The sequence below is a fragment of the Schistocerca nitens genome, chromosome 2 (genome assembly GCF_023898315.1).
Source record: "Schistocerca nitens isolate TAMUIC-IGC-003100 chromosome 2, iqSchNite1.1, whole genome shotgun sequence".
In the NCBI taxonomy this organism is placed as follows: domain Eukaryota; kingdom Metazoa; phylum Arthropoda; class Insecta; order Orthoptera; family Acrididae; genus Schistocerca; species Schistocerca nitens.
The window spans coordinates 121837690-121859166 of NC_064615.1; the positions used below are offsets into that span (position 1 = coordinate 121837690).

A 21477-nucleotide genomic window follows, 5' to 3' on the forward strand; every position below is an offset into this window, starting at 1 on the left:
GGGTGATGCTGAGGGGATTAGATTAGGAAATGAGACACTTAAAGTAGTAAAGGAGTTTTGCTATTTAGGGAGCAAAATAACTGATGATGGTCAAAGTAGAGAGGATATAAAATGTAGACTGGCAATGGCAAGGAAAGCATTTCTGAAGAAGAGAAATTTGTTAACATCGAGTATAGATTTAAGTGTCAGGAAGTCGTTTCTGAAAGTATTTGTATGGAGTGTCGCCATGTATGGAAGTGAAACATGGACGATAACCAGTTTGGACAAGAAGAGAATAGAAGCTTTCGAAATGTGGTGCTACAGAAGAATGCTGAAGATAAGGTGGGTAGATCACGTAACTAATGAGGAGGTATTGAATAGGATTGGGGAGAAGAGAAGTTTGTGGCACAACTTGACCAGAAGAAGGGATCGGTTGGTAGGACATGTTTTAAGGCATCAAGGGATCACAAATTTAGCATTGGAGGGCAGCGTGGAGGGTAAAAATCGTAGAGGGAGACCAAGAGATGAATACACTAAGCAGATTCAGAAGGATGTAGGTTGCAGTAGGTACTGGGAGATGAAGAAGCTTGCACAGGATAGAGTAGCATGGAGAGCTGCATCAAACCAGTCTCAGAACTGAAGACCACAACAACAACAACAACAACAACAACAACAACATCCAGCCACCCAAATTTAAGTTTTGCAAGTGTCAAAGTGGTGCATTTCCAGAAGACAATGCCAATTTCCTTCTATATTGTTCTTTCAATTCGAGCTTGTGCTCTGTCTCTAAGGACCTCATCATTAACACTATTCTTCCTTTATTTTGTTTGTGGCAAGAGGCATAATCCATGCCTATGCAAAAACCTCAGCTAATATGGGACATGTGTAAAACAATGAAATAACAAAGAACAACACTTCAAACCAGAAAAAGGGGATGGCAAAGCAAGTCAAAGGGGGTAAAAAAAACTAAGGACAGAGGAAATATTTGGAAAAGACATTAAAGACAAGACATGCAATGTAGAAGGAGAATGACTGGGCTGGCAAGTGGGGCATGCACTATCAGAGGGGCACATGTGGACTCTGCATGCGGTGGCAAGAAAACCTTCCACAACTGCTCTACCACCAGAGCACTGTTGGTGGTGAGGGTAGCATTAGTCAGTCGTCAATCATCTGCTGACTACTCAGAGTAACTGCTTACCCAAACAACTGAGGCTTTTGTTTTTGACTACACAGAGTGCTCCTGTTTTTTAAAAAAAAAATACAACTCTGGGATTTCTTGGAGGTGCTGGTTCCCCAAGTAGAGCTGCAGGTCTAGGTGGACCATGACGCAGTGACAAAAATGCAAGACCCACATTCTGACAGGAGGAGATTGAAAGCTTGATAGAGTGCCCAAGAGACGACTCTCCATATGGCTCCTTGGAGTCAACAAAAAGAGCTGTGGAAGTACTGAACCAAGTGAGTCCACAAGCCCACTGATGGCTGTAAGGAAAGGAGTAACACAAAACACCAAGGTATGCCTTTCTCCTGGATCTGTGGTGAGCTGTGAGATGTACACACTAACCCAAAACAATCAAGGTGAAAAAAAATTGCAGATATAAAAAAAATCAATAAGTACTCATAAAAACAAATCTTTGAGCTTGGTCAAGATATAGTGCTGGAGATTAAGATATAGTGCTGGAGCTTGGAAAAAGCCTGTGGGACTGCCATTTACAAACACCAATCGCCCCAAAATCCTCAATGATACGTGGACAACAGGGGTCATGATCAAATGGCTCAGCACCAATCAATAAGCAACCACCCTCTCAAGTAAGTTAGGAAGACTCGTCGTCTGTAGCTGTCAATGGAAGTTGGGTTTTGCTTGGCTTAGCAACTGAGATTAAGCTACTGTCTCACAACCATGCATAGATAGTAAAGTTTATGAAGTTGGCAGTTGAGGATGATGCTTGTACCATACAGAAGTTCTTCCACAATTCCAGATTGTCACCACAATTTCTACAGACCTGTCACTGGAGAGGGGGCTGCCATTTGAGCAATATAAATGATGACAGCAGATATGTCTCTGTGAACAATGTTGATGATTCCTGAATAGGACACTGTGAAAGTTATGTTGGAGGTACATCTCACCATTTCATGCTCGAAAGTGTCCTGCATGGTGGGTGGTCTGACTGATAGTGTCCCAGAAGCATCAGCATCATCATAAAGTAGCCACAGTTACCTATATTGTTGTACATGCAAAGTAATAAAACTGGAAGAGCAAATCTTGAGGCCTGTGGCCAGGAAGCAGTTGTGATTTGCACTAAAGTTGGTAGGGGATTCACTTTTAGGTAACATGTTGAAATCAGAAAGTAGTTGTTCTATTTGACAATCATTTCCATACAGCCTTTGCTTCTCCATCTGGGATTCAGCTCATTGGTGTCTCTGAGCAGAAGATAAAACCACAGGAACTTCTGCATGAAGTTGATCATGTACAGACACATTATTTCTCAGTCAGGAGGTAAATAAATATTCACCGGGTGTCAACAGTTGTCATAGGAGCCTGCACAGCTATTTCTTCTAAAGCTGTATGAAGAGGTACCCATTCATTACAAACATCCATGTGGACAATTGTAAAGACTACTCTTAATGCCTTCCCAGGGCTGGCACAGTTTCTACAGTAGGCACAGTAATGTTTTTGAGTAGACTAGTGACCCCCCCCCCCCCCACAGAACAATGTTTTTTGTACAGCTAGGCAGACTGCCAAACAGGCTGAAAATAAATGTTGCAGTTCAGAGAGATGGTGGTAATAGCCGATACAGTTCCATTACACAATAACTCTGTGGGAGCCCTGGGGAGAAGGGAAGATTTCGGAGTATTAGGTGAGGCCCTAGAATCACCAGTTGATATGGTACGGTATCTATGAAAATGGGTTCAGAGTCAGACAAGGAGTGGCTTCCGGTGCCAAAGAAGTCACTGGAATTGCCCTTACCTTAAGATTTCTTGTTTTCCCTTGTGTCTTTTGAAGCTTTCAAGTCTAGTGAGACTTTTTTTCATAAAGAAACAATAAAGAAAGGAAGGAAGGAAGATTAGGGTATAGTGTCCCATCAACACTGATGTCATTGAGATGTAGCACAAGCTCAATGTTTCAAGGACCAGGAAGGAAATTGGCTGTGTTCCTTCAAAGGAACAATCCCAACTTTTGGCTGTAGCGTTTAGGGAAATCATGGGAAACATACATCTGGGTGGCTGGATACAGATTTGAACTACTGTCCTCCTGAACACGAGTCCAATGTACTCACCACTTTGAAACCTCACTTGGTATACCCATTTTTAGATAAAGTTTGGCAGACACCCTATGACCTACATCCTACATCTCCTTTATACACTGCCCAGTGTTGCAATATAGAGCTATACGGTCTCAGAGGAGAATTCTCCAGAATGTGTTTTTTACTGGATGACACATGAGGAAGATGTTGCTTCTCTGGTTTGGCATGGGGAATTAAGCTCAGTGGTACTGATAAGTATAATGTAAGAGCAGATAGAGCTACCATGCTGGTTTTCATGGTGAAATGCCAAGAGATGGGTGCCTTGACGCCCATGCTGAGACTGATACCTGTGTGGTACATAGGGTGCAGTTCCTTCTGCAGCAAGCAGTTTGGAAAAATTGGTAGGAAAGTGCAGGTCAAATCATGATGGTGATCAACAAGATGTTGAAGAAAAGTGTGAAAGAGGATAAAGGGGAACAGTAATGATGCAAAGCAGGACCTCAGTAGAAAACTGATAGTTATTAAGGTGGCTGCCAAATGTACTGCAAGTAGGAGAATAGAACAGCGGGAGAAATTGCAGTACAGAAAAGGAAAGACTACTGCAATGGCTCAGGGCCCTATGCTTGATAGGCATGTACTCACAAAAGAACCATGAGCCCACAGGGGCAAGTGGTACTTTGTAGAAATTACTCATTTCTTGGACTATTTTATTATTATAGTGGCAACAAGGAAAGAGCATTTAATAAATTTATGTGTATTATTCCAGATGCTTCAGGATGCTGGCCTTAGGTGCAACCACCATAAATGTCTCTTTTCAGACAGACTGATCATTTAAAGGGGAAAAAAGGCATTGGCTATAATAGGCACCACTTTGTGGCTACTGATAAACTACCTGCCTCATAGAATCAAATAATTATAAGCCTTTACGGGGAAAAATTCATTATAAATGATAGTCAAGCGAAAATTAAGCAGACGGAAAAAAATGTAATTAAACTATTTACTATGTCCAAACTAATTGCCACAACTGCTAATACATTTATCCCACTGTGCGACATATTGTTCAATGACTTCATGGAAAAATGTTGCACTTGCCTGCTCTAATGGAAATGTTTAACACACTTCTTTTTTCTGTGAAGTATGAAAGTAGCTGATAAACCACAATTTAAAGTTATGAATATTTAAATTCAGTAGTATAATCATAGTTATTGATTCCCATAATTATTCAAAAAGTTAAAATGGATAGGAAAAAAGCTCTTGTTTGTGAAACATCAATTGGCTCCATCTCTTTGGTTTAAAGAAACATCAATTATAAAGACTTAACATATATCTCTTTTTATGTGAATTTCATATGTCTTTGTAATCGTTAACAAGTAGTTGGAGTGTGTGTTGTGCGGTTATGGATTTTCACGTAATACGGTGTCTGTTGTAGGTGCTCAATGGAGCCATATGTTTAGCCTATAAACTGAAAGTGTCCTAAAGTTACAGTGTGTGATACCTGGAGTTAAAACAAGTTTGACATCAATTTAAAAAAATGCTGTGAAGAAAGAAGCCTGCATCACAATATTATTTCAACACACACATTTTCATGTTACAACCCAACTATGTCTCACAGGAAGGAGAACCTACCACTTAGTCAAACAGCCAAATAATTTCAATGAGCACGAAGTTAAACAGAAATGACAAACCTTGATTATTCTACCTACACTTGCTCATACTAATATGCATTTAGTGTACAAACACATGCAACACCAGTAGTTTGCGAAGTTTTCCAATAACTTTATTACTACAATTACTGTAGTCAACAGAGCAAAGGGCAGGTCAGACTATGGAACCACAACTGTGTCCAGGCATGCATCTCTCTCTCTGAAGCAAGTCAACAGCCATAAATGGCTCTCTTCTGCACTCCAAAAGTATGGAAACTGCATGGTGAGAGAGTGAGACTGTATGGAGGATGTGCAAGGGCTTCCCAGCAAAACATATGCAACGTACTCAAAGCAACCTTGGCAGCATATGGGCAGGCCAACATGTGGCCGAGTGTTTCAAGAACGCTGCAGGTCGACATGCTGCCAAGGTTATTTTGAGTATGCTGCAGGCCCAAATGTTGCCAAGGTTGTTTCGAGTATGCTGCAGACGTTTCATCGTGAAGCCCTTACACTTCCTGTATACAGTCCCAATCTCTCCCCATTCCATATTTTTGGAGCCCTGATGAAAGAAAGTTGTGGCTGTGAACTAGCTTCAGACGAAGAGGTGCACACCTCGGTACAATCGTGGTCCCTTAGGCGACATCAAAAGTTGTTGCATGAAGGCATTGACCACCTTGTCTCACAATGGGATAAATGTATTAAAAGTTATGGCAATTACTTCTGGAACAGTTTATTTACTTTTTTCCATCTGACTATTCCAGGTGGCTGCTCCTTAAATTATCTTCCACATGGAGTAACTATTTGCCACCCTCTCAACCAACTGAGGAAGATGTCCTACTCAAGTGATAACCAGTATGTGACTGAGTATATACCAAACTTAGGAGGCTACTGCACTCAGCATCCTTTTGGGCAAATTATTTTCCAAGTTGGCCTCTGATAGTGGCAGCAAACATGTCACAATATGGAATGGGTGTCACATATCACAGCACAATCCCGATGGCCTGAAGCAGCTAGTAACATACAGCACGTAAACCTTAACCTAGCGCTAAAATAACTGCTCCCATGTTGAGAATGATGTACTAGCCATTATTTGCACGATGCACTAATTCCATACTTACACGTGTAGCACGCTCTTCCATTTTTGATACACCACAAGTCACTTTTGGTCATATTATGACCTAGACGTAATAATCTCAACAAAACAGTGCAATAACTATAAATGTCGGGACAACAAAGTGTGTTTGTCACCTTAGCTCCAAATCCACAATGCCCCATGAAAATGAGGACAGTTTATCACTTCTACATATAGTCTTCGATTCAATACTCAATAACAGTGAAGAAATAGCTACACATATTAAGGGATGTATGATACATTAGGGAATTTCCCTATTTCTTCAATACCTTAGCCCCTAATCTAGGTAAGAGCATGTTACACATCAACTCTCACGGTATATCATGCATGGGTGATGCACAAGGCTTTCACATTGTGTCTGGTACTTTCTGTATTTGTTTTTAGTGATTTGCCACTGCCTGTCCCTAGTGCACAATTTCCTTCTGTTAAGTACTAAGAGAAATGAGTTCTGTATAGTCCTTTGCCGCACAGTGCAAAAACCCATGATGGACCTAGTCCACTGGAGCCATCTAGGACTGACACAGGGAGAAAACCTAGCATACCACCATACACACTGGCCTGACACTGATTGAGATATGGAACACCAAGCCAAAAGCTGCCAGACATGCATAGACTACCAGGCTGTGCTGCCACATCACACTATTTAAAATGAATTATAACTTTGCAGACTCGTTTTAAAATTAGTAAGGTTTGCAATGGTCAACATTTTCTCCAGTTATCCTTATGTTGTGAACACGAGGTGTAGTCATAAGGTTTAAACTATTACCTCAAAAAATAAAGCTAGATAACAACAACAACAATAATTTATTATTATTATTATTATTTCTCCCCCCCACCGCCAGACACCAGGTCCGGTCAAAAATGGAAAGCGACGCGGACCCCGATCAAGCGCGACTCTCCCTCAACTGTACGGTATATGTTACATTGCATTTAGGAACTTTCGGGTAATTGAACATGTATCAATAATTACAGATTTCTGTAGTTGTATATATAAGTTTGGATGTAGCTGTATTGCCTTGACGTACTGGTGGATATTGTGCGGTATGACTCCTGTAGTTGATAGTATAATTGGTATAATGTCAACTTTATCCTGATGCCACATGTCCTTGACTTCCTCAGCCAGTTGGAAGTATTTTTCAATTTTTTCTCCTGTTTTCTTTTGTATATTTGTTGTACTGGGTATGGATATTTCGATTAGTTGTGTTAATTTCTTCTTTTTATTGGTGAGTATGATGTCAGGTTTGTTATGTGGTGTTGTTTTATCTGTTATAATGGTTATGTTCCAGTATAATTTGTATTCATCATTCTCCAATACATTTTGTGGTGCATACTTGTATGTGGGAACGTGTTGTTTTATAAGTTTATGTTGTAAGGCAAGCTGTTGATGTATTATTTTCGCTACATTGTCATGTCTTCTGGGGTATTCTGCATTTGCTAGTATTGTACACCCGCTTGTGATGTGATCTGCTGTTTCTATTTGTTGTTTGCAAAGTCTGCATTTATCTGTTGTGGTATTGGGATCTTTAATAATATGCTTGCTGTAATATCTGGTGTTTATTGTTTGATCCTGTATTGCAATCATGAATCCTTCCGTCTCACTGTATATATTGCCTTTTCTTAGCCATGTGTTGGATGCGTCTTGATCGATGTGTGGCTGTGTTAGATGATACGGGTGCTTGCCATGTAGTGTTTTCTTTTTCCAATTTATTTTCTTCGTATCTGTTGATGTTATGTGATCTAAAGGGTTGTAGAAGTGGTTATGAAATTGCAAGGGTGTAGCCAATGTATTTATATGAGTGATTGCTTTGTGTATTTTGCTAGTTTCTGCTCATTCTAGAAAGAATTTTCTTAAATTGTCTACCTGTCCATAATGTAGGTTTTTTATGTTGATAAATCCCCTTCCTCCTTCCTTCCTGCTTAATGTGAATCTTTCTGTTGCTGAATGTATGTGATGTATTCTATATTTGTGGCATTGTAATCGTGTAAGTGTATTGAGTGCTTCTAGGTCTGTGTTACTCCATTTCACTACTCCAAATGAGTAGGTCAATATTGGTATAGCATAAGTATTTATAGCTTTTGTCTTGTTTCTTGCTGTCAATTCTGTTTCCAGTATTTTTGTTAGTCTTTGTCTATATTTTTCTTTTAGTTCTTCTTTAATATTTGTGTTATCTATTCCTATTTTTTGTCTGTATCCCAGATATTTATAGGCATCTGTTTTTTCCATCGCTTCTATACAATCGCTGTGGTCATCCAATATGTAATCTTCCTGTTTAGTGTGTTTTCCCTTGACAATGCTATTTTTCTTACATTTGTCTGTTCCAAAAGCCATATTTATATCATTGCTGAATACTTCTGTTTCTTTAGTAACTGTTTGAGTTGTTGATTTGTTGCTGCCAGTAGTTTTAGATCATCCATGTATATTAAATGTGTGATTTTGTGTTGGTATGTTCCAGTAATATTGTATCCATAATTTGTATTATTTAGCATGTTGGATAGTGGGTTCAGAGCAAAGCAGAAGCAGAAAGGACTTGAGTCTCCTCAATGTACGCGTAGTGTAGCAACCTTTGTTTAGTTTTAGCTTGATATGTCACCTCTGCATCTATTATCAGTTGCTCTTTACATCCTCGTGCTCCTTTGCAACAGCCATTTTGTTCTTCATTTATAATTTTGCTTTGTGTTGTATGTGTCATTAATTTCTGTGTAATGATTGAAGTTAATATTTTGTATATTGTTGGTAGGCATGTTATGGGGCGATACTTAGCTGGGTTTGCTGTGTCTGCTTGATCTTAGGTTTCAGATAAGTTATTCCATGTGTAAGTGTATCAGGGAATGTGTATGGGTCTGCAATGTAACTATTAAATAATTTATATCTAAAAGCAAAGATGATGGGACTTACCAAACGAAAGTGCTGGCAGGTCGATAGACACACAAACAAACACAAACATACACACAAAATTCAAGCTATTGCTACCAACGGTTGCTTCATCAGGAAAGAGGGAAGGAGAAGGAAAGACGAAAGGATGTGGGTTTTAAGGGAGAGGGTACGGAGTCATTCCAATCCCGGGAGCGGAAAGACTTACCTTAGGGAGGAAAAAAGGACAGGTATAAACTCGCACGCACACACACACACACACACACACACACACACACACACACACACACACACATATCCATCCGCACATACACAGACACAAGCAGACATTTGTAAAGGCAAAGAGTTTGGGCAGAGATGTCAGTCGAGGCAGAAGTACAGAGGCAAAGATGTTGTTGAAAGACAGGTGAGGTATGAGCGGCGGCAACTTGAAATTAGCGGAGGTTGAGGCCTGGCGGATAACGAGAGGAGAGGATATACTGAAGGGCAAGTTCCCATCTCCGGAGTTCTGGCAGGTTGGTGTTAGTGTGAAGTACCCAGATAACCCGGACGGTGTAACACTGTGTCAAGATGTGCTGGCCGTGCACCAAGGCATGTTTAGCCACAGGGTGATCCTCATTACCAACAAACACTGTCTGCCTGTGTCCATTCATGCGAATGGACAGTTTGTTGCTGGTCATTCCCACATAGAAAGCTTCACAGTGTAGACAGGTCAGTTGGTAAATCACGTGGGTGCTTTCACACGTGGCTCTGCCTTTGATCTTGTACACCTTCCGGGTTACAGGACTGGAGTAGGTGGTGGTGGGAGGGTGCATGGGACAGGTTTTACACCGGGGTCAGTTACAAGGGTAGGAGCCAGAGGGTAGGGAAGATGGTTTGGGGATTACATAGGGATGAACTAAGAGGCTACGAAGGTTAGGTGGACGGCGGAAAGACACTCTTGGTGGAGTGGGGAGGATTTCATGAAGGATGGATCTCATTTCAGGGTAGGATTTGAGGAAGTCGTATCCCTGTTGGAGAGCCACATTCAGAGCCTGATCCAGTCCCGGAAAGTATCCTGTCACAAGTGGGGCACTTTTGTGGTTCTTCTCTTGGAGGTTCTGGGTTTGAGCGGATGAGGAAGTGGCTCTGGTTATTTGCTTCTGTACCAGGTCTGGAGGGTAGTTGCGGGATGCGAAAGCTGTTTTCAGGTTGTTGGTGTAATGCTTCAGGGATTCCGGACTGGAGCAGATTCGTTTGCCACGAAGACCTAGGCTTTAGGGAAGGGACCGTTTGATGTGGAATGGGTGGCAGCTGTCATAATGGAGGTACTGTTGCTTGTTGGTGGGTTTGATGTGGACGGACGTGTGAAGCTGGCCATTGGACAGATGGAGGTCAACGTCAAGGAAAGTGGCATGGGATTTGGAGTAGGACCAGGTGAATCTGATGGAACCAAAGGAGTTGAGGTTGGAGAGGAAATTCTGGAGTTCTTCTTCACTGTGAGTCCAGATCATGAAGATGTCATCAATAAATCTGTACCAAACTTTGGGTTTGCAGGCCTGGGTAACCAAGAAGGCTTCCTCTAAGCGGCCCATGAATAGGTTGGCGTACGAGGGGGCCATCCTGGTACCCATGGCTGTTCCCTTTAATTGTTGTTATGTCTGGCCTTCAAAAGTGAAGAAGTTGTGGGTCAGGATGAAGCTGGCTAAGGTAATGAGAAAAGAGGTTTTAGGTAGGGTGGCAGGTGATCGGCGTGAAAGGAAGTGCTCCATCGCAGCGAGGCCCTGGACGTGCGGAATATTTGTGTATAAGGAAGTGGCATCAATGGTTACAAGGATGGTTTCCGGGGGTAACAGATTGGGTAAGGATTCCAGGCGTTCGAGAAAGTGGCTGGTGTCTTTGATGAAGGATGGGAGACTGCATGTAATGGATTGAAGGTGTTGATCTATGTAGGCAGAGATACGTTCTGTGGGGGCTTGGTAACCAGCTACAATGGGGCGGCTGGGATGATTGGGTTTGTGAATTTTAGGAAGAAGGTAGAAGGTAGGGGTGCGGGGTGTTGGTGGGGTCAGGAGGTTGATGGAGTCAGGTGAAAGGTTTTGAATGGGGCCTAAGGTTCTGAAGATTCCTTGAAGCTCCGCCTGGACATCAGAAATGGGATTACCTTGGCAAACTTTGTATGTGGTGTTGTCCGAAAGCTGACGCAGTCCCTCATGTGAATGTGTTGAGGTGAACTTCTTTAGCCAGGAATTTGCTATTTTATCTTTTCCAGGGGCTTTCCAATTGTGAGTAGAATTAACTGCTTGGGTGACTTCATGTTGCAAAATTATCACTTCAGGCATTTGTGGTATCATCTTGTATGTGTCTGTTTCTGCTTGTATCCACCGTGCATGCCTGTTATGTTGTACCGGGTTTGACCATATGTTGCTCCAGAAGTGTTCCATGTCTGTTATGTTTGGTGGATTGTCTATTTTAACGTGTCTGGTAAAATTTCTTTTGGTTTGTGTTGAATGTTTGGTTTTGCTTCCTTCTATTTTCAGTTTTTTTGTATCTTCTAAGTCGTTTGGCCAATGCTTGTAATTTCTGCTTCTTTTCATCTAATTGCTCTATTGCTTCTTGTTGTGAGATTTTACCTAACCTTTTTCGATTTTTTCTGACATTTCATTTCTTATAAATTGTGTTAGCTGTCTGATGTCTTTTCTCAGTTTTTCTATTCTGATCTGTAGCCTGTGTTGCCATGCTGGTTTTGTGGGTTTCTTTTGTGTGTTGGTTGGTTTTGATCTCTGCCTAGTGTGCATATTTAGTGTAGTGAGTGCTCCTATATAAACCAGTAGTTGTAACTCTTCCATAGTTGTGTTTTCATTTATTTTGTTGTGTATGATTGTGTTGATAGTTGTTATTGTTGTTTCGACTTGTGGGTTATTTGGCGGTCTATGCAAGAATGGTCTAATGTCTGTATTTGTGTCTTTGTATTCTATATATGTCAGCTGAAATGTTCCTTCTATATCTAACGTGTGTTACTTCGAGTTCTATTTGTGCTTGTTCTGGTGGCTGTCTTAAGATTTCGTTTTCCTCTGATTGTTTAATTGATGCGTGTTGTTCTTCGTTTGTTTGCTCTGGGATGTTTGAGTCCATTACTGTATTTTCTTCTTCTTCTGATTGCACATTATTTTGTTCCAGTATTTGTTGTACTTGTTGTTTGATGTTTTCTAATTCTGACTGGGGTATCCTGTTATTTTTGATTATCACACAGATCTGATCAGCTAGTCGTTGTTCTGTTAAAAATTTTAATTCTGGGTATCTGATAATAAATGTGTATATTTGTGATCTGTATCCAGTTGTGTTGGTTCCTAGGTTTGTTGCTTGGTAATAACAGAACATGAGGTGTCGATTAACTTCATCTGACCATCTCATCCTCTGCCTTTGTTTTCCTTCTAGGGTGGTTGCAGGAAGCATATCCTGCAAAACACCTCTATTTGGATTTAAATCATTTTCCAGTTGGCTAGCAGTGTCGTTACCATTTTGGGCGGGCATAGGGTTCAAATGTCGTCCCCGACCATGACGGCGCTTGTCCGAGGCTTCTTTAGTTCTGTCCTGAACCAACTAATCACACTAAAAGGGGGGTTAGCCCTATTAGTTGTTTGTTCTTTTCGTCACCTTTTACGACTGGCAGAATATACCGGAGGCCTATTCTTTTCCCGGGCCTCCACGGGGTCTTATTATTATTATTATTATTATTATTATTATTATTATTATTATTATTATTATTATTATTATTATATTGCAGTCCTGATACATATCGATATATCTGTGCCACACTACCATGATTTTAGAGGAGCCAAACTAAAAGAAAACAGTCAACCTCTACTTTATCAATGGTGTGTACTATTTTGTTTTGGCTCTTTTAGCAGCACGTGGATTTTAATGTGTGCCAGGAATGCATACATGTACCTGTAAACAAACAAAAACTTAATAATGTAACCTTTTTTTTAGGTGATAAAAACTTTATGAGTACACCCCATGTATCATTTAACACCCAAAACATTACAGTTCATATTCATGCCTTAATGAAGAGCCTGGCCACTGAATGAGTTTCTTGAAGGATTGCAACAGTAATAATCCACAATTTTTATTTATATTGTTCACTCTATTTTGTCAGTGCAACAGAATCTAGCACCCGCCATCGGCAGCCTTCCACACTTTCAAATGATTATTTCAGTGAATGTGAATGGGCCCTCTAAAAGCTGTTACTACTTCTTCCTAGCTAAGAGAGACATGAAATTCAGGAAAGACTTGACATTATTTAAGTATATCCTAAGCGGCTGCAAATGTCACACTCAAGTACGAAGATGAGGAACTTGAATAAAACATTACTGATTCTCAGCAGCCTGATGATTGTGAAGGACTCAGCACCACATTGATAGTGTTGCTTGCTGCTGTAAGCATAAACAGAGCCCTTCCTCAAGCACAGGGCAACTGGTAAACAGATGAATCTGTTACATTGCTTTCATGATGACCCCTTCAAGAGAGACATCCAAAATGTGAGCTAAGAATATAAAACAATACACATTGATCCTCTGTCATGGCAGAAGATATCACGTCAGAAAGATATAGCATGGATGTGTTATATTGTCAAACTACAGACCATGGCAAGAACTTGCACAGAACTCTGAGAGCTCAGATTTCACACTCCATTCTTTCATACATGTCTATTGCTCAAAAAAGAAGGAAAGTTATTAGAGACGAAGCACACGCTCTGATTATGAATAGATGGGAGAGGAAATTGGCCATGCTCCTTTCAGAGGAACCATCCTACAATTTGCCTGGAGTGATTCAGGAATACTGTAGAAAATCTAAATCTAGATGTCCAGTTGAGCATTTGAAATGTTGTCCTGAATGCAAGTCCTGTGTGCTAATGACTGCGGCACCTTGCTCGGTATGTCTATTGTTAACCCATAGTTAGAAACTGATTTGAACTTGTGCATAAAAACATGACTATTTGTGAAGCACTTGTTAATAATGACAGGATATTAGAAATGACAAATAATATGGCTGATGCATTGTTCTATTTATCTTCTTACACGTATTTCCAAATTACATATATGAATAGCCGCATTATACGGTGCAGGTAGCTTTTGCCCTAACATCTCCATTGTCAATCCTATTCACAAATTACTTGCAACTTCTTCCAAAAGAATCACATGGAATTTAAGACCAAGGCTGACCTTTCAAAATTCTATGTACACAATATAAATCCAGATCTAACAATTATATAATACATTTCTCTGTAGGATCCACTCACTTAGTGAATGAAATGCTATTATATATGTAAGACGAGTGTGGAAATCGAAACAGTTACCAGATTGGTACTTCTTGTGACAAATATAGCATCAATGAGAGGGCTCCTGAGCAACTTATTAAATTATGAGTTAAGGAAAAGAAGAATAATAAGTTGCTATTAAAGCAACAGAATAATACTGGTTTGTTGGCACAGGGTGCATTAAATGAATACTTACAGAGCGGTTTAACTTCACTGCAAGAATAGTATTTGAGTAACTGTAGTTGCAGATTTCAGTTCCCTTCTTGAAATGGCACACTTTCAACTTCCTGGGGGACGACAAGCTGACAACCGCAACCAGGCTACTACTGAAGAGCCGTTCAACAATGCAAATGTCTTCAGCATCTGTTCCAACAAGGGGAGCAATAATTATCAAACAATAAAACATTTGCACAACATACACAAAAGATGTAAAAGAAAGATATATCTGTTGGTAAAAAAACTAAACTGTTGACCACAACTTTTTCATTACAGAACTAAGTAATATGAACAAAAGAATTTCATTTTATTTCACACTGTTGTCAACTTTTGGGTCCACAAAGCACTGCACCATACTACTTAAAATCTATGGTAGCATAAGTTTGCTATATACACCTCAATTGTGTATGGTAATAGAAAACTAAGCAATTCCACAGTCCAGTGTGCTCTATTAGGGTTCCTGTTGACTATGCGTAATGTAATCTTTTGTGTGTGTGTGTGTGTGTGTGTGTGTGTGTGTGTGTGTGTGTGTGTGTGTGTGTTTGGAGAGGGGGGGGGGGGCGGAGGACACGCGCACACGCACACACAAGCACAGCATGCTTGCTCCCTCAGATCTCATATGGTTGCAAAGCAGTTTTTCCACAGACAAGCTTTGCACCATTTCAGTGGGAGTCTCAAAGTTGTTCAAATCAATTGAGGAGCAAGGGGACTTCAAACCAGCCTAAATGGCCTCGAGGTAATATCACATCCTCGAAATGTCCATCTAGTACGATGTGTGTAATTCACTTTAGGTACTTCATGATACTGATAATCTATTTTCACTGTAACGAATTGTGACTATGGTCTCGGAAGATAGTGGGCAGTGCTTTATCTTAATGTTATTGACCACAAAGGTAAGTGTCAAATCCTTTTTTTAATGAAAAACTGTGGATTTGTAGTTACTGAATTGTAGTTCTGAGCGAGTTCTGCTGCTCTTGATGTATTCTCCATAAGTCAGTAGAGCGTCAGCTAATTTATCGACTACTAAGCAGATCTGCTGCCCAACTCTCAATGTTTCTCTGATTCATGTCAAATGCTTGTGGTGTCTTTTCTTTCAGTAAGTTGGGTTTCCTAATTCCTAGTGTTCAATTCATCACAAATATCAAACACAGATGTCACAGTCGTACTAAGAGGGCATGCTGAAACATAATGCCTCCAAATTTATGTGAAAACTCTTCATACTTTTTCTAAATAAGAAACTTTGTTAACATTCTACATCTTTATTCTTCATGTCTACACATTTGCAGCCCTCTGTCACTAAAGGGCTCTGAATTACTGGGTAACACGGTAGTGTGTAGCGTAACTATGTCAGTGCATGAGAAACAGCACACAGCAATCAAGTTTCAAATTCGAAGAGTTCATTCCACATGGAGCACTATCTCCTTCAGCATGACAAAGCCAGGCCACACGCGAACGCTGCGACATCTGCAATGATCCAATGCTTTCACTGTCATCATTCATCCTCCATACAGTCTCGACTTGGCTCCATCCAAGCTTCTGCTGTTTCCAGAACATGAAGAACTCCTTTGATAATGACATCATTTTGATAGTGCTGAAGTGGTGCAAGCAGAGGCATTGTTCGTGTTGCATCAACAAAGTCAAACATTCTACAGTGATGATATCAAGAAACTGGTCTCCTCTTAGGAAAGATGTGTATGTCACCAGGGCGATAGAGAAATAGTTATGAAGACATGAAGAATAAAGATGTGGAATGCTAATAACATTTACTTTAATTTTTTTTAATTTGGAGGCATTACATTATAGCATCCTCTTTTACATTTCAGTAAAGTTGAGACCACCCTGAAGTGGCAGGTATTGAGTTGGTCGGCTCGGCAATTATGACACTTGGTTCTTATTTGAAAGAAAGGGGGGGGGATCTAATCAACATCTAGCCATCCAGTTTCGGGTCTTCAAGAAGATTAAACATGGAGAAGACCACATTTTTCCTAGGCCGTATTCCAATCTCAACTAATAATCTGTCCCTAATTAACATGATTCCAGTGGGACATTAAATTTTAACCTTCATTTAACTACTCTTAATTAAATTCTTTTTGGAGATTTCTCAGTCTAATTATATGGACATTTAGATAACTTTCAATGAGTAGTGAATACATATTTTACTATTTTAATCTTTGATTTCTTTAAGCAATTTTTTTGGCTATTGCTATTTCTAGTGCACATTGTCAGGTGGCTTACATTTGTATTTCCAAATACATGCTGTGGAGATTAACATTAGCATTGTTTAAAATAAGAATCACACAAGTGTATGCTAAATGTACTCTGCAGTACTAGCACTAATAGCAAAATTCCAAAATCTAACCCTACTATAATGACTGGCTACATTATAAAACACACAAAGGATACTTCGTGAAGTATATGTTTCATTGTTAATATGTCTCACAGAGCAAAATCGAAACAATAACTTATAACAAGATCACACAACTAAAATACTCACTATGCACTATGCTTAATATAAATTGCTCAAATAAGTTTTGCACCACCTAAACGTATAATTGCACATTGGTGTTTGTCCATGAGGAGCACAGAATGACAGAATGAGCTTCATGGAAGGGGGAAAAAAATCTTCATAACGAAACAAAAGCATAACAATAACCACCAAAATAAAGCCAGTCTGTTTGAAAGTGCACTTCAGTGAAATCACAATCTGTTGTTGGCAATACTCAATACAGTGTTGCTTAATACGCTGTATTGTAATATGCTTGAATCATCCTTGGCACACTGGCCACAATGTGGTCATTACATTGCCCTTCAAGCCTGTCCTGCTCTTTGACAGTGGCCTTCCTCAGGTCATTCAGTGTGAGAGGAGAGTTCCTCCTATGATGCACTCCAAATTTCAGCTGGTCCCAAGCATGCCCTACCAGTTTGATGTCAGCAGATACCACTGGTCATTCCATTCATTTGATTCTTGCCTCATGTCTCCTGCAAGAAAGCATTCATGAGGTGGGCATGGTGTGCTCATGCATTACTGACTTCAAAGATGGACCCATTTCCGGAATGATGATTTGTGGGCCAGCTAGACAACAGATTGGAGGATCCTGTCCTAACTCTACACAGCCCTCACATCACCCTCAAAAGCAGTGATAGGCAACCAAAGACCAGACAGGATGCCAGCCAAAATACCGCATACCCAACCCCTTACTAAACCTGTGGAACAACACCAGATACATGCATTTGATACCTGGCTGGCTCCACACTTTTACAACAATCATCAGGGTTTAGACAAATCCTGCACTAATCTATAAAGACAACTGATACCACTGATCCAGGTTCCACCTCAGGTGTTCCCTGGCCCACCATCCTCGTACAACAACAGTGCTGGGAGTTTGTAACGTTATTCATAATGGGCACCTAGAGGCCATACTGATCGTGTGGATACAGTTGTGTACAGTCTGGATCATCTCAGCCCTCCCAGTAGTCTCCAAAAAAGGCACCACATATTTCTGTTGTGTTCTCCTTGGCATACCTACCAGCCATAATTTGTATGTAGCAGTCATCAGCTGGTCTTGGGGACTGCAAGTGATGACTACAGGGAAGTCAGTCAATATTTTGTCTCTCACAATACGAGCTAAATGTCTGAATGATGTCATGTTGTGTATGTGAAGTGAACTAGGAACTGTTGGGCTGACAACCCTCCTTTCCATAAAGTGACAACTTTGAGATAGTCAACACTGACATGAGTCTTCAAGGCATGTTGAAAAGACTGTACACTCTACTGAACTGCACCAAGAATGCAAACATTCTTTTTGCCCCTTATACGTAGATGGTTGTATGTAGTGATTTCCTGTGGTCAAAAGAATACTGAGAAAAATGTTACCAAGCAAAAAAACTACAAGCTATGTATATCACAAGGTGCAGCAAAACTTTATTTTAGCAGTTTATTTCAGTGTTTGTTATTGCTTGGTTGTTTAGATGAGTATATTTTACAGTTTCTCTAACACACCTGGATTGCTTCAGATACAACTACACACAGGTAACCTTATTCAAAACGGTTTCTAATTTTCAATGGTCCCTGCAGTTTCTCTATGCAGGAAAGTGCACAAACATAATTTCTCATCTTTTAAGATATAAATTTTCAGACTGTTACCTTGTAGCACGCTCCTTCAAGTGAACACACACACACACACACACACACACACACACACACACACACACACACACACTCTCTCTCTCTCTCTCTCTCTCTCTCTCTCTCTCTCTCTCTCTCTCTCTCTGCCTTTTTTGGAGACAACTGGCAGGGCTGAGATAATCCAGACTGTACACAACTGTATCCACACGATCAATATCGGCTCTAGGTGCCCATAATAAATAACATTACAAATTGCCAGCACAGTTGTTGTATGAGGAAGGTGGGCCGGGGAACACCTGATATGGTTTTTAATTGGTAGTATAGGTAATATTGGTAATAGGTAGTATGTGGCAGGAGGTTTTCTCCCCTAATTCATGCTTAAATTGTTCTGCTTTTATATATCACAAAAAGCAGATAATCTTACACCTTTGAGAACTTTCAATGTGAACACTTTTGGTTAGGCTTTACTATGAACCACGACTATTATTGACATCGAACAAAACAATAAGTTTACGTAACCAGGCACACTTTATTTTTTTCCTCATTGTATTTTGAAGGTTTCCACCGCCATCATCCGGTGAACTTAAGTGGATTAAAGCAGCATGTGGGTATTGTGTAACGAGACTGGAGTAACTTGTGGCACTGTCTCCAGAGGTCATAAGCTCATTTCTCTAGCATGGTACATCACATAAGAAACACGACAAGTATGATGGTTTATGTGATGTAACATGACAGAAAATGGAGCCAGCAATCACTGGAGACAGTGCAAGAGGTTACTCCAAAGTCATAACACAATACACACATACCACATTAACACACATAAATCCACCTGATTGATTTTTAAACTTCCAAAATGCATTGTGGAAATAAACAGCAAGTATCTAGTACAAGTATATTTGTTGTTTTATTCAATATCTTGCAGAAGCTTCATTAAAGCTCTTTGAACTCTTACACTCACTCTCTAACAAATTTATTATTCAAAAATATTATCTTTTTTGTGGATGATAGAATTAGTTTCAGCTGAACTATGAGCTACACAATCACAATATAAAACACAGAAATATGTTTCACACGGACTTGGCCTTGCGTGTAGGGTACAGAGTGGGTTATGTACTGTGGTGTTAACGTAGTCAACAAGCTCCCGCCTAACATAAAACAAGAAATCGAGAATCCCTAGCATTTCGAAAGAAAATTAACCCCCCTCCCCCCCCCCCCCCCACATCAGTCACTGCTCTTACAAATTATCTGACTGTCTAGACTCAAAGACTGAAAATTTGCTACAAGGTAAGTAGCAGTGTTCATTGTAAAGCTGTATGACAAGTATTCATGTACTGTAAACTAGACTCTGCACCACTCATCATCATCTTCGTTTCCCCTCTATCCAATATCTGGTCGGGTTGGGGTATCAATGGTACTTCACCGCTTTACTCTGTCTTCACCATTCTTCTTCCACACTGTGGTTCCATAGCAAGTTTCTCCTCCTTAAACTCATCTTTATTGTATCAATCCATCTTGTTCTCGGTCTTCCTCTTGGCCTCTTGCCCTCAATCTTGAACTCCATCATTCTTGGTATTCGTCCCTCTCCCATCGTCTTCACATGCACAAACCATTTTAATCTATTCTTTTCAATTTTCTCAGTCAACTTCTCAACTCCAATTTCCTTCCTAACATCTTCATTTTTCACTGTCTCTCCTGTCTTCCCTAGCATACTTCTCAGAAACTTCATTTCACTGAATTTTATCCTACTCTCCTCTCTTCTAGTCATAGTCCAAGTCTCTGAGCCATAAATTAGAATGGGTGTGAAGTCAGTCTTGTATAGCACCAGCTTGCACCTCATTGGCATTGCATTAGTATACATAGGTAACTATTTTCTTTGAAAAATATTGATGTACTCAAATATTTATTTGCCAAAAGTATATGAACAGAACTTATTTGATTTAATACAGCAGAGTAATAGTAGGTTTCTTTCTAATTTATTAAATTAAATTTAAGCAGCATGAGCACATATAGCATTGAGTAGCATACTGATTGTTTATTGTTAATAATCTCATATTTTCTCAGTAGGATCTATGGAGAATGATGAACGAATGAATCAATCAATCAGTGAACTAGAAGTGACTGGCTAACTACACTAGTTGCACTAAACTGGTTATGAATGAGTCTCATAAAACTAGTTGACAAAAAAAATAATAAAAATAAAAATTGCAACACCTCTTCTGGTTACACAATATAGTTTATGGTTATGTGTGAATGTTTGCTTAAAATAGTACACCAAATCCAGATTTTTTTTTTTTTTTTTTTTTACTGGTTCATCTTCCATGATTTACTTTGCATTCATTTTGTAAATCATAAGACTATGTTTATCACACAAGATACTGCAACGTGAAAATATCACTATTTAACAGATGGTAAATTAAATGTTAAAGAAATATTGCCGGGCTACCTACCTCATATACCAGTAACAGGGAGAAAAAGTGCATTAATGAATATACTCATTCAAAAGAATGTCCCCTGCACTTTTGAAGCATCTTCAAAATATTATGCAACCCTTGTCAGCTTAAACATATGTGAAATCCTCACCAACATGAAGAATGGCATCCTCAAAATGTTTTACTCTCCAGTCCTGATGGAAGTGGTATGACCTGCCTCCCGTCAACCAAAAAACTGTGCCACTCAGATGTTATGGGGATCAACATAAAGTTGAACTTGGGATCCAAAATATGTCGGGACATAAGAAGACAATTCCAGTGGCAAAAGTCTTGTTAACTGCAAAAAAAGGCCAACCAGGAAGCGAAACCAGACTTTTCGATTTAGTCTGACACTTACCCACATAGTCCCCAAGCCACACAGGTTCAACATCTAGATTTAAAAAAAAAAAAAAAAAAAAGTTATCTGAAGTAGCAGTCCTGAATACCTGATCAGATACTTGTAATGAATCTAGGGTTACAGATGATACTGCAAAACCCAT

The 21477-nt window shown here is 39.8% G+C and overlaps 1 protein-coding gene across 7 annotated transcripts in view; it reads right to left on the reverse strand.

Moving 5' to 3' along the window:
* Positions 1-21477, reverse strand: part of LOC126235807 (WD repeat domain phosphoinositide-interacting protein 2) — an 85341-nt gene that overhangs the window by 59050 nt on the left and 4814 nt on the right. For all 7 annotated transcript variants that reach the window (XM_049944646.1, XM_049944643.1, XM_049944641.1 and 4 more), the window contains exon 3: positions 14364-14530. In XM_049944646.1, coding sequence (XP_049800603.1) covers positions 14364-14530 — 167 coding nt within the window. The remainder of the gene's footprint in view (positions 1-14363; positions 14531-21477) is intronic.